The sequence below is a fragment of the Toxorhynchites rutilus genome, chromosome 2, assembly GCF_029784135.1.
Source record: "Toxorhynchites rutilus septentrionalis strain SRP chromosome 2, ASM2978413v1, whole genome shotgun sequence".
Lineage (NCBI taxonomy): Eukaryota > Metazoa > Arthropoda > Insecta > Diptera > Culicidae > Toxorhynchites > Toxorhynchites rutilus.
In genome coordinates, this window is record NC_073745.1 from 2755669 (window position 1) to 2770033 (window position 14365).

Consider the following 14365-nt stretch of genomic DNA (forward strand, 5'->3'; position numbering starts at 1 on the left):
ATGAGTGTCGTAAGATTTCAGTTGTTTGTCTCTTGTTACACTTTCCGATCAAGAACTCATCATTCGCTCTATGGAATGGGATTAATCGTTTGTGGCTTGCACTCACGATAAAACTTGAGTAGTAGAAGTAATGCTTCGAGAGTGCAAGCAGTGGGGATTCCGCTTTCATATTGCTTTTTTGAGATCTTGGTAGCTCACCGTTCCAAGTATTCTCGCTGTGTACATATGAAGAATAAGAGAGCCTCGCCTGCTGGGGGTGATTTAAAAACATCCGACTAGAGGGATATACTTATTCATTGATCGTTGAATGTGATATTTTACCATCCCTGCTCGTGACCAACGAGTTCGATTTCTACTCAAAATCGCTGAGTTCCAGTAGGGGCTGTCCACTAGAGTGCCAATGGATGTAAGCGAAAAAAGTGACCCTCGAATTTTCAAAGCGAACTTCATTAAAAATGTTGATTCCCACGAAAAACTACCCTATGCAAAATATCAGCTCAATCGGACTTCATATACTAGTGTCGCACAGCGGTCAAGGTCTGTTTTTTTTTTGAAAACCGAAAAATCAGCCAAGGTGAGGGGGGGGGGGGAGAGAGAGGGTAAAGGAAATCGGGGTTTAAAAAAATTAAATTTTTTTAAAAAATGATTTTTTCGAGATAGCAGTACAAAAAGTTTATTTTTGACAAAAAATTTTACTGTTATCTCTGAAAAATTATTTTCGTCAAAAATCGACTTTTCAGACAAAACACAACCAAGCGCCAGAAAGTCACCTTTTGTCAAAATTTTTTTCGAGATAACAGTAGACCTCGACGTTTCATGCAATTTGAAGACATTTGGCATCAAAAAATTTTTATCGGATAGAATTTTTTCTCGAATAGAGTAGTTTTTCATGAGAATCAACATTTTTGATCAAGTTCGCTTTAAAGATCCGAGGTGGCCATTTTTATTGGCACTCTACTGTCCACATACCATGTGGACAACTTTAGACGGGAAAGGGATTACGAAAATGTCCACGGTGAGGGGGAGGGGGTATAGATTACATCCACGTGGACACTAATGAATATGTTGAAAAACAAATACATATCTGTATTCAACAATATATGGAAAATATTCTGCATTTCCAGGAAATTATCCGTATTTCTGCTGTTGGATAGTACTGCGTGGTGGAGATTCCATATTTCTCATATCGTTGAAATTCTTTGCTGAAATTTGTATTCTGTGAGTATCACACATGAGCTGAGAGCGATCAATTTCATTATCATGATCGATCACAATTGAGACTCAATATAAAAACCGCTTCGTTTATGTTTTTTAAGAACTCGAACAACAAATTTATTCACGGAGACCGCATCTTTGGAGAAGTCTCCCTGGCGGCGATGCTCTTACGTTGAATTGTAATATTTTCTGGAATACGCTTCAAGTCATTGAGTTGTGTGCGCAACTGATGATAACCGAATCGAGACGCTGATTAAAAATAATACGACACATCAATTAGCAGGTTCCTTACAAGTATCTATGTTCATGAGCACCTGGTGAAACTTGATCACGAAACGCTATAATGTATGAGTTCTACATCTTTTGACCGAAAACATTAAATTTGCATTAAATCTCCATCAACAATTCGCTTTATAAATGCAATGAAAACTCACAGTTTGAAGCAAATAGTGACAGACGAAGAAAAATATAATCATTTGCAACAATGTTGAGCGAAATTAACCATCATTAGATATCACCAAAGACGATCTTCCCCCGCAGAAAATCGTTGTTTGTGTCTAGAAGAGAAAGAAATTGCTTCCGGGCTTGAGAAATTGTGCATTATGGGCTTCTACCAAACAACCAATCGATAACTTTCAACAAGCACTTCTCGTAGCTAAACGAATCAAAATCGTCAATCTAGAATAAACGTTCAGAATTGGCCAAGGCGCAAAACCAAATGCCAAACCTCGTATTTCTTTGACAACCCGCCACAATTTTTTAGACTTTGGCTAGGATGTGATAACTCACCCGCTATCATCAGACATTGCATCTTTTGATTAACACTTGTTTAAAGGGTGTGTCACATCAAATTGCATCACGGAAAAAACGCTGTAGAAATTTAATTTTTAGGAATTATATCTTCAGCTTCGCTTATAATCAGATAAGAGTGTATAGATCACGTTGGCCATGCTTCACTGTCAATTTTTCGTAAATTTGGAAAAATGTTGTCGAACGAAAAAGAGCGTCGTGAATTAATCCTGTGCACTCATTTCGAGAATCCGGAGTTGTCACATCGGGACATCGGTAAGATGCTGGGAATCGTCCAATCCACGGTCAGCAGAGTACTAAAACGATACTTCGAGAACCTAACCATCGACCGGAAGGTGAAGAACGGCAAAAATGGATGCTCCGTCAGTGAAAAAGATCACAAGCGCGTAGTTAAGCAGTTTAGACGTGATCCGAGAAGTTCGGTCCGGGATGTCGCCAATAAGCTGAATTTGTCAAGTTCATTCGTCCAGCGGACCAAGCAGCGGGAGGGCCTGCGTACATACAAGGTTCAGAAGGCTCCTAACCGCGACGAAAGGCAAAACATGGTGGGGAAGACGCGAGCCCGGAAGCTGTACACCGAAATGCTGACGAAGCCGCATTGCCTGGTAATGGACGACGAAACCTACGTCAAAGCGGACTTTCGTCAGCTGCCGGGCCTGTTGTTCTTCTCCGCAGAGGACAAATTCAGCGTTCCGGAGGAGATTCGCAAGCAGAAACTATCCAAGTTTGCCAAAAAGTACATGGTGTGGCAAGCGATCTGCTCTTGCGGAAAGCGGGGCGCCCCCTTTGTGATGACCGGCACGGTAAACGGGCAGGTTTACCTTAAGGAGTGCCTACAGAAGCGCTTACTACCACTATTGAATCAGCACGAGGGCCCGACCATCTTCTGGCCGGATCTCGCTTCGTGCCACTATTCAAAGGACGTGTTGGAGTGGTACGAAGCCAACGGGGTCACCTTCGTGCCAAAGGAAATGAACCCGCCCAACGCGCCGGAGCTTCGCCCAATAGAGAAATATTGGGCGATTATGAAGCAGGCCCTCCGAAAGAACCCAAAAGTTGTCAAATAGGAGGCGGACTTCAAGAGAAAATGGATTTCTGTTAAAAAAAAACTACAACCTGACGTTGTACAGAACCTTATAGACGGGGTAAAGAGGAAGGTGCGAGCATACGGGCTTGGGCTCGAAGTATGTATAAAAAGAAAATGCCAAAAGTTGTTTAATAGTTTTTATTTTACTGTCTAAAATTTTCAAAAGGATCGGTCTACTGGGCGAATTTCTACAGCGTTTTTTCCGTGATGCAATTTGATGTGACACACCCTTTACTTGCCGGCGGTGTCGGATTGGGAGACCTCGCTCTCAAGGTTCTCATGGTGCCAACTTCGGCCGTGGGAAACCGCTAGCAGGAGTAGGCAATAACCAACGCAATGTTGGTTAACGTTAGGATTTCTTCGATAAACCCTCTACAGTCCAAGCCCGCCTTTAGACGGGCTTCGTGGGTTCTCTTTTCAAATTAAACAGACATTATTTTCAAAGTTCACCCCCACTAGAACGTCTTTAGAATATTTTCATCTATCACACATACACATTGTTTTTATGCTGGCAGCTTTCTGCTAGGAGTATTTTATGTTGAAGGTCGGAAATTCGAGTTAAACGTGCAGTAGGTTTTTTTAGATAAATAAAAAACTTGGGCGGTCGAGGGTAAACACGTTAAGCCCCGACCGAAACAAGGGACCGACAATGAACTTTTCGTCAGGCTCGTGTCGGTTCCAGCGAATCGATGGGGGACTTTTCTAAACATCATTTTGTAACTTTGTTGTTGCCGTTCCCAATGCCGACACTCTCCGAAAGAAAAGTCTACTGTCGGTCAGGTGAGATCGGCGCAAAAAAAGATGAAAAATTCAGTGTCAGTCCCTTGGGAACGACGCGTGGCTTAACGTGTTAAGTACGTATATAAATGCCGAAACTTGCCTCAATAAAATAACTTGACGAATTTCATACCAACTCGTCTTAGGAGTTGGCAGCACCATCTCAGATAGTAGTGAAACGTTGTGGGTATAAATACATGGGTCATTCAAGCAACTTTGCATACTTGAAATCTTCAAAGAAGAATTGACTACTTTTTGAAAATGGTCAGAATTTTTTTTTTGATTTTGTACAAAAAATATAATTCAAAAACTATGGTATCTACATAACTCTCGTCAAGGGATAAAACGCAGAAAAATGTTTGTTTTCATAAAAAAATGAAAAAAAATTATTTTAGAAATAAAAACAAAAACATTTTCTTTAAATTCACAAAAAAATATATGAATGGCTCTAACAATTCCTAACAAGTCGTCTATACTTCGGAAGATGAACACTTTTGCAGAGAAAAAGTTTTTTGGACAAAAACTGTCTCATGTTTTTCTTTGAAAAATTGATATTAATGTTTAATTCGTGACATTTTCATGTATAAGTTATTGCGATTTACACGCTTTGCTAACTTTTTTTCTATCATATCAAGAACATGTCAAGCGCAAGAATTCACACTCAAAAATACCTTATATTCCAGAAGAAAAGATCGTTGACGTCGTCGACGAAAGTTCATATTTTAATAAGATCTACAACTTTGTCGAATACACTATATCGCTATCTTGACTTTAAACAAAATTAGGATGAGTTATAGTTTTGTTGTTACAAAAACTTTTTCCATGTAAAAGTGCCCATCTTTCGATGTAGTGACGATTTGTTGGAAATCGTGAGGGCTATTCATATAATTTTTTTGAGAATATTCAAAAATACTTTTTTGAGAAAAATTAATTTTAATTTTTGAAATATTTTCTTTTCAGCAATTTTTTTTTATTTTAGTATTTTTTATGAATTTAAACAATGTCGTACAATTCATCCTTTGACTAGAATTTTGTTGGTATTATTTTTGAGTTATAATTTTTTGTAGAAAAATCAAGAAAAAATGTTGGCTCTTTTCAAAAAATAGTCTAATTCTATTTTTAATATTCCAAGTATGCAAAGTTGCTTAAAAGACCCATGTGTTTATACCCACAACGTTTCACTGCTATCTGAAATTGTACTGCCAACGGCCAATTGCAATTGATGCCACCTCAAAAAAGGCGTTGGAGGAGACTTCATCTCGATTCATTTTCCGGTAACGCCGGAAGTTTCAAGAATTATAGCAGCGTTCCGATTTTAGTCTAGGATCCTGTAGGTTGGTCTCAAGCGGGTTATCATTCCTATCCCGCTTTATCTTTTTGGAATCCACACTCCAAGTAGGCTAGAAACAAGGAATTGACACCCTCAATGCACATCCTCTTATACAAACACCTTGTTATTAATCCGTAATTCGTAAGTGTGCCATCTGTTTGCTTTATTAAGCTCATCCAGCAATTCATCTGTAACAGAGCCGAATTTATTTGTGTACATTTCTATCTCGTGATAATTTTGTTGTACAGGGTGGGCCATTTAAAGTGGAAGGATTTGTTTTTGCAATAGCAAAGTAAAGAAGTGGAATTTTAATTTTTTTTTTTTGAAATTCATTTATTTTGGTCCAAGGAGATTTGTTCTTACTACTTTTTGATTATGATATCTCGTAAATGACCGCAAAATGTGCCCTTTTTTCGGCATTTTCCATCACTTTGCCCAATGTTTCGGCCGATATGGCAGCAATTTCTTGTCGGATATTGTCTTTCAGCGCAGCCAGGGTCCTTGGTTTACCAGTGTATACCTTGGATTTTAAATATCCCCATAAAAAAAGTCAGGAGGCGTCAAATCAGGCGATCTCGGTGGCCAGTCATAATCGCCGTTTTTCGATATTAATCTTCCGGGGAACATTTCGCGCAATAATTTGGTCGTGGCAGCCGCTGTATGGCATGTAGCGCCGTCCTGTTGGAACCAGTAATTGTCCAATTCATTTTCACGAACAAATGGCAATAAAAAATCGGTTATCATTGTCCGATAACGCTCCCCATTCACGGTTACCGTTGCTCCATTTTCGTTTTCAAGGATCAATATTCTCGTCGAAACGTCTTGGTCGTTGTCTGGACAGATGACTGGCATTACCAACACTACCAGACGATATAAATTTGGCATATAATCGACGTATAGTGTTGTCTCCAGGCGATGTTTTAACTTTATTTTTATTTTTCCACGCACGTTTAGTTAACACAATTGAGAAGTTATTTTGAATGTACAGCTGAACAATTTCAGCGCCTTGTTTAGGTGTGTATTGTTCCATAGTTAAAATTGCACTGAAATGACGCTTCCAACGCGGTATGACATTTGTTAATCTGTCATCTCTGTCAAAAGTTATGGGGTTGCCAGATGCTTCCACTTTAAATGGCCCACCCTGTATATTTCACAGTAGCCATTTAGGCGTAAGAATATTCCTATCTTATGGCGGGTTTACATAAGGGAGATCTATAGCTATAGATGGATTTATTCACGTGAAAATCTGTGTAAACGGGTGAGAATAAATATGATACACTTATTCGAGGTATATATAACTTGAATAAATTCAGTATATGTAAACGCTTGTGAATTTCTCACTGGTGAGAAATCACTAAAGTTGGATGCAGTTCTACTTCAGGTGAATAAATTCACCTAAGATATGAATATATTCATTATAGAAGTTCACGCTAGTGTAAACGGTTGATGCGATTTCTATAAATCTCATCATATTTCTTCACATAAATATATCACTAGTCTAAACCCACCCTTATCGATACACTTGTTGTAAATTACACAATGGCGCCTTTTTCGGCGTATGAATATTCCGATTGTTTGAATGTTTACAGTTGGACCATATACAGCGGGACTGTTGATATGAGGCTTTCTTTGTTGTGTTATTAATAGTACCAACTACAAATGCAGCAGATGAAGTAAGAGGCGGGGATCACCAATAAATGATGATTGTTGCGTAGACGCAGTAGCTAGAATAACACACAAAGATGTTCAATGGAGCGCCCTGAGTTATGAGCTCAGGGTCGCTCGCTTACACAGCGAACACGCCACCAATTAGGCTAGGAAGACCCCCACGATTTGAATTATTGGAGTATAGTTTTGGGTGAAAAATCGAATTGTTCAATGAGGTTGAACGAATTAAAGATGCATGGGAGGTCGAAGACACGACCACATTGGTAACGTAGGGCTATGAAACTAGTGCATTCAATTAGCCTATTCATAACTTTCGATGTTGTATGATGAAGAAACGGAATTGAATAATTAACTCTTCAGTAGTGTTTGTTGGTGGATCTGATACGTGATTTTTCTGTAACTTTCTTGTAATCTTTCAAAAGCAGATTTGATAATCTTTATATTGATTCTCATACTCCAGATACGGTATTGGCTGATCGTTGTCTACACTCTGTCCAACTTCTATAAGCTCTTGCTGCTTTGTCTCATTGTAAACAAACAACGTTTCAATTCATAGTGTAGTGTATTGGTATTGGTAAGTACCCGGGCACGGCATAGTCACAGTCAACTGAGGATAGTCGGCTGACTAACCGACTGACTATGTCCGTAGTCAGTTAAGGCTGATTTAGACGATGGCAGTCAGCACTCTAGTTGAAGTATCCAGTGAACAGAGAACAGACACTCTGTTCATGTTACTTGTACCAGTATCGAACAAGTAATTGGCCTCTAACTTGAACAGAGTGTCTGTTCTCTATTCACTGGATACTGCAACTAAAGCGCTGACTGGCATCGTCTAAATCAGCCTTTAGTAATGGCTTTTGGCCTCCTAACGCAGTTTCTCCAACAAAACGACTGAACAGTCAGTCGGGCGTTTAGTCGCTATCTCCCTCTACCGACTCGACTATATCATTTAATTCTTCCCAGTCAAATTGTCCTCATTGCATTCTGAAGTGGCTTCCCCCAAAACGATTTCGTTCCTCTCTCTCTTTCCTATGTATCTTTATGCATGCATCGATGTTTGAGTTCACAGTGGTTTGACAAACACTACAGGCGAGCTAGATTTTTTTGTATAGTACACGAAAATTACTCACACGTATAAAATAGCGTGCTGTGTGTGTGAGCTATTTTGCACACCTAATACTAACTAATACCAACGCGAGGACCTTTATAGCATACTTGATAAATGTCAAAGTTCGTTGGTTTGAGTTCACGATGGGTAGAAAATAAACCGTACATTGATGGGGTAACTACTTTTTTGCATCAGGAGTCAAGTTTTCGTTCCTCTTTATACGGATAAGATTGCATTCGGTGGTACAAAATTAGTGTCAGGGGGAAATGGAAAATAAGATTGAAGTCAGTTGAATGAAGAGGCAGATTTGTATTCATTGGTCGAGTCAGTTAAAATAACCACTGACTGGACTAGTTCACCAGTCATCCTCGTTAGTCAACGCTAGTCAATTCATTTTCTAGTGAAGTCATTTTTTTTTTGTTGGCGGTGACTGCCGAAGCAGCTCTAGTCGAAGCGGAGCTACTGGGAGTGGAGTCGGTCTTCATTTTTCACCGTCGAAGATTTCGGGCCCTGGTAAGTACCATAGGAAGCTTGCAGAGTGCGTACATATTTGTAATCTAGGGGACAGGCAAAAGTGAAAACTTCATAGGATTTATGCGGATCGACAAGAGATTGAGCTTCGTTTAAATAGTTATTTGAGCGAAATACTTATAAAAAATACGCGCTACTCTATATTAATACCATGCGAACAAATGTGTCTTTACATAAAAATATTCACGTTTAGTGTTAAAGCCATATACACGGAAAAATAGAAATTTCTGTTATGGCTATGAACCATACCAATGGAAGCAGATAGATTATTCAAAAAGTTCCACAGGAACAGTGTAAACTGCAAACTGACTGAAAACGGAGAAAATCTATCGGTTGGCCGATTCAGGAAAAATATAAGGAAGCATTCGAACGTGATCTCGAGCCTCTGTGACTTTGATCTTGATCTAAAGATGTTTATAATATTTTTCTGTCATTTTTTCGATCCAACTCAAGTGGGAAAGTCGCTCAACGGACATTTCGAAATGAGTGCTAGTAAATTAAGTAATGTGTGTCACATAAAAACTCTTGTTTATAAATTAACTTAGTTAGAATTTTAGCATCCCTAACTGTTTCACAAAGTTCATGTTAGCTCGGTTAAAAAATTCGCGCTAGTGGAAATACCGCATCTATAATGAAATAAGAAACAAGAACGCCGATTGATAATAATTCTGCTTCCACTGCAAAGAAACTACGAATGTAAACAAGCGATGTGTGCCCAACAGATGCTCTGCATGTATGTGTAGCAAGAGCCCTACTGTTCCAAACACTGTTCGGTGTACTTTCAAACACTCATTTTCATTCTATGGTGCAATAAAAAATCATCCGGTAGTTTTGAAAAGTCTGGTAGCTAGATCAATATAGGTACGTATATTTTGTTCAATGAGTTGAAAGACAATTGTCAAAATATTAGACTCTTAGCTCCGTCAGACAAACGCCAAAATAAGTCTATATAAAGCCAAATTTAAAAAAAAAATGCTCCAAAGGTGCAATTCGTCTACGAAATGCGCATCAAAACACGATGTGCATAAATCTACCGTTTCACAAAGTATTGCTCCAGTACTAGCACAACGAATTAACACGCTAACCTATATTTTCGTGGAAATAACTGATTTTGAAAATGTTCTCATAAAATATAAGGATCGAATGAATAACCTACAGCTTCTGACCGTTAATCCGAGCGACCTGCGTTCGTCCTGTGCAACGAACCGAACACATCAACCGAATATTTTTCGCTTAAACAACTAATCTTGATTGTACGCTAACCGACTTGATATATGTATAGTTTTCGTAATATTTTCCCTCCGTTGAGAATTTAAAAACCTGAACATACAATATAAGGGAGGAGGGAACAAATGTGGAGTGGAAAATTTAGAAACTCTAGAAACAAAAAAAAATCACCATTCGAAACAAACAACAAGGAATTAGTAAATGCGCTTGTTTTGAACAAGTGATAATATAAAAAATATGCAATATATAAAAAAGCGTTCCTAACACAGACATCAGCATTAGTAAATATAGTACGGGTGATTTAAAATGGTATATACGTGTTAACAATTGACCATTCCTTCGGGTATACGCATGACGACGAAGCATGCTACTCGCAAAAGTCTAGTCTTGGACTTTCCTTCCATCTGTAATCTCGGCGAGTTTCTGAGGCACTGCCAATGATTTGCCACCCGAATACCGGTTTTCAAGCTTGAACCATAACATTGCTTGAATAGATCCCGTTCAGCTTTTAATCGGTTGAGCGCTCAGCTTCGTCCCGTCGTGTACACGGTGGTCATGAGGCTCCGCTCACAAATTCATCTTTTTCTCCTGTATCATCTTCCAGGTGTCGTTTCCGAGCGCCTTAGCGAAATGATCATCTACTTCCTCCTCGGAATCTGGCCTTATCTGGGGACCGGTTCCGGGTTCATTTTTGATTTTAACCTCCTGTCGGAGTTGCTGCTGCTGTTGGACCTGTCCAGGTTCCGCTTTAACTTTAATTAACGGTGAGATCTCAACTGGTGGAATCACTTGGCTTTGTCTAACGACAGCACTGACAATTCCAAGGTGACTGTTAACGCTAAAGTTAACACTACTACCAACGAGGCTGCTGGTGCTGCTACTGCTGGTAGCACTTCCAATGCCCGAGCTCGAGCTGCTCAGACTGCTGCTGCTGTTATTGTTGTTGAGTGCGGTACTGCTGTTGTTGTTGCTGCTACTGGAACTACTGCTAATACTGCTACTGCTGCTAGTACTACTGTTTCTGGTATCACTGCCACTACTTTTATGCTGACTGTTATTGTTGTTTCCATAGATGGAAGCGTAAGTATTACCTAATGATCTCCGGAAATGTTCCTCGATGAAAACGTCGCAGTTGACCGGAGAAAGATTATCACCCACAGCGCTTTTTATCACTATTTCACCTGTGATCATGGCAAAGAAAAAAAATATTGTAAAACAGACACATTCAATGTAATTGTTTTCCCTACCATTACTGTGCATACTACTGATCCGTTTTTTGATTGGCGGTGGCGGAGCTTTCGTTATCACACTAGGGCGCATGTTGAAGCTGATCGGTGCATCTCTACTCTCGCTGCCACTACCGCCACTGCCAGTAGGACTATTCTGTGGCTGATCGGCCGATGGAGTCGCCGGTTGTCGATCTGAATCCTTCCGGCGGACGGTCATGTCAAGAGGAGACTCCGGGTCAACTTCCATGGGTGAAGCAGGCGCCAAAGTTGGCGCAACTGGCCGATGTGTATCGTACATAATCCGGTCATATTGAGTTGTTGGTTGCGTCTCTAAAAATGAGAAATAAAAAAATTGTATCTCGATAATAATCTGAAAATTGGATGTATACAATTCCGCTACAACATACGATGAAATTCCAGCTTTAGTGAAATGTTTCGAAACACCCAAGAGATTGTATGAATTTTCCAAAACATTACTCCACTGTGCTTGTGAGTGCTGAATGTCTTCACAAAAAAATATACTCACCTGTACTCTCGTGAGGACCGGCACCCGGATCTCGGATCATATTGAGACGTGTTTGCACTAACTTCTTCAGGGTTGCTGCCTTTAGGTTACCGAGTCAACAAGAAAAATAGGCTCTTCGCCTTTCTCAGCCACTTCTTCGCATAAAAGTGATCAGCGCTCGGAGCTGTCACGCAGCAGCCGTTGTGGTTTTCGTCGTTGTATTCGCTGGAACACCGACGGAGCACACACACTGCAAATGGTCAATCCAATCACTGCGGCTTCGATTCTCGTCACGGGGAAAAACGTCACTATTACTAATCCTGTTAGTAACTTTCCTATTGGGCTATGATCAACAAAAGAACTCTTTGAAAGTGCATCACAGCGTAGAAACAAAATGCGAGGCCAATGGTAAATCAAAATGTCAAAAAATAAATATTCTTCTTCCTCTGCGAGACGGTGCACTTTTTTTTGTTTCTGTCCGTTCACGTTCGACTGATTGATCGTGATCTCTCTCTTTCCTCCCGCGGTCGGGTCGGCCTTCCTTGTCTCGCGTATTACCTCTTTTTTTTTCTTTTGTGTGCAGAGGAAAATTTCTTTTTCTCTACCTTTCACTGGAAAGATCGAAACGACTGATCGGATCAAACAACAGGAGAAAAAGAGGTAAATTAATAGCTGAAATCGACAATATTCACTGTGGCGAACGAATGCAACAGTTTACTCTGTCCGGTGAAAGAGCGCGATTTTTGACACAGAAACAACTTTGTCGGACCGATTGAATGTACCCAAGTCCCTGTATTGCAACCAAACCGAGACACAACGAACGAACTCTTCTGAAGGGACTGTACAAATGGATTTGATTGTTTTGTTTTCTCTCTCTTCGTCCTGCTGTTGCTGCTGTTGTTGCTGCGGTTGCTACTGCTGCTTTGGTGAGTATTTTGCCACACTCCTCTAACGCAAAGATAAGCGAAACGCACAATTACACAATTTGCGTTTGAAGAAACGCAAGAAAATTTGAAAAGGGGTTTTCAATCAGTGGTGGAATTGTTCGTATCACTAGCATACTCGTGAGTAAATATTCACTGTATTGATATTGCCACGTTCACGAGTTTGTTTTGACGTAGGACTACGTCTTTCATTTCTATACCGGGGTGTAAAATCAAAGTTTCGAAAACGAAAGCGTTACGCCGGAGACCGAGATTTTGAGCGTTAATAGCTCCTAAACAACTGAACGAAATGGTATGATAAACACTTCATTCGAAAGATAAAATGTCTACGCGTTATATACTTGTTACTTTTTGATCCAAAAACTTGTTTCAATAGTCTTAAAATTGCTTTAAAACAGGCTATTGAAATCACCAATCGGTATATAAGCGAGCGGCGCTCGGAAATCCACTCAGTTCTAAATGAACAGCGATTGGAGCATGTTGTCGCTGTTGCGGTGAAGCTCTTTATTTATCATGAAAGCGCGGATGAACAGAGCCTGTTTGTGCACCCTAGGCCAGAAGGGAATCTATCAGGAGGAGAGTGATGCCACAAACGGTTCCCTGGGAAGACATCGCTACACACACATACACGCGCGGCTATTAACAGGTGGTTATCGAGTTGGCATTAACCACTGGTGGGCTTCCAGTATCGAGGAAAATGTGGAAATATCTAATCGTTACTGAAAATAATCTGCCAGTTCCTCTGGGAATTTTCAAAATATATTCATGTGAAAGAGTTTAATTGAATGTTTTCTATCCATGTTACACTGTGACCAAATATGTTTCAATCAAGTGCTATTAACAGGTGGTTATCGAGTTGGCATTAACCACTGGTGGGCTTCCAGTATCGAGGAAAATGTGGAAATAACTAATCGTTACTGAAAATAATCTGCCAGTTCCTCTGGGAATTTTCAAAATATATTCATGTGAAAGAGTTTAATTGAATGTTTTCTATCCATGTAACACTGTGACCAAATACATTTGGTTTTGTGGTTTTTCAATCAATCGCAATTAACAGGATAGCTTCAGAAGATTAGTCTTCCCCATCAGTAGGATATTTCCGTATCCAATATTGTATGCGCCCGCAATCGATTATTGCTCAGTCGCCGAAAGTTCCGAGCTCAGAGAGTTCATTCCCCTCTAGTTTGCCTTCCAAATTGCCATTGTAAACCACACCTTCTCTCGATTCAATCACACACAAAAAGCATACTTAAGCGATATTCTGGTGGTGAGACACATTCATTTTTCGTGAGGACATCGACAAGACAACATCGTTGCCTAACGTGCTGGAGGAGGTGGACGGCGAAGGATCGACACATACACGCGCAGAACTCTTTCCGTTAGGATGCCATTCAGCATCGAGAAAGTTCCGGAAAGATCTAATCATTGCTGGAAAATAATCTGCCAGTTCCTTTGGGAATTTTCAAAATATATTCATGTGAAAGAGTTTAATTGAATGTTTTCTATCCATGTAACACTGTGACCAAATACATTTGGTTTTGGGGTTTTTCAATCAATCGCAATCAACAGGATAGCTTCTGAAGATTATTCTTCCCCATCAGTAGGATATTTCCGTATCCAATATTGGATACATAAAACCTTGTGCCTCCAACGTAACGCTCTCGTTTTCGAAGTTCTCCAAATATTCATTCATTCAGAATGAATTCAGATTCAACTTCATACAAATGATCTCTAAATCAACGATAGTCCTACGTCACCCTTGCGGTTATACCATAGATATAACCCACTTCCTGTTTTTTTACGAGTTCTCCATCGAAAGTTTGCGAACCAATATGAATTCAAAATCAAGTCCATCGTAATTCACACACTTTTGTGGTTGATCGTATAGTTCGATGTACGAGTAATGTGCGATTCACATAGCACGTTACGGAGAA

General features: G+C 39.9%; 1 protein-coding gene across 4 annotated transcripts; it reads right to left on the reverse strand.

Annotated features, from left to right (window-relative positions):
• Positions 1–9947: 9947 nt before the first annotated feature.
• On the reverse strand, positions 9948–12390 carry LOC129764262 (osteocalcin 2-like). Of its 4 annotated transcripts, none has more exons than XM_055763186.1 (4): positions 12270–12390; positions 11509–12098; positions 11001–11312; positions 9948–10934 (listed from the first exon to the last, which is right to left on the reverse strand). In XM_055763186.1, the coding sequence occupies exons 2-4, from the start codon at positions 11546–11548 to the stop codon at positions 10321–10323; spliced, it is 966 nt and encodes a 321-aa protein (XP_055619161.1). In that variant the 5' UTR covers positions 11549–12098; positions 12270–12390; the 3' UTR covers positions 9948–10320. The 4 variants fall into 4 exon arrangements, with proteins under 4 accessions (XP_055619161.1, XP_055619159.1, XP_055619160.1 ...); XM_055763184.1 differs by having other exon boundaries at positions 11509–12116; positions 12257–12390; XM_055763185.1 differs by having other exon boundaries at positions 11509–12116; positions 12270–12373.
• Positions 12391–14365: the final 1975 nt, after the last annotated feature.

What these genes read in the sequence shown, in the direction of transcription:
- LOC129764262 (XM_055763186.1), bottom strand. Translation starts at nt 11,548, where the DNA reads ATGATCCGAGATCCGGGTGCCGGTCCTCACGAGAGTACAG. An exon ending in CGGTCCTCACGAGAGTACAG is followed by an intron (nt 11,313 to 11,508) that starts GTGAGTATATTT and finishes TCTCATTTTTAG; the next exon opens with AGACGCAACCAACAACTCAA. An exon ending in CAGTAGTATGCACAGTAATG is followed by an intron (nt 10,935 to 11,000) that starts GTAGGGAAAACA and finishes CCATGATCACAG; the next exon opens with GTGAAATAGTGATAAAAAGC.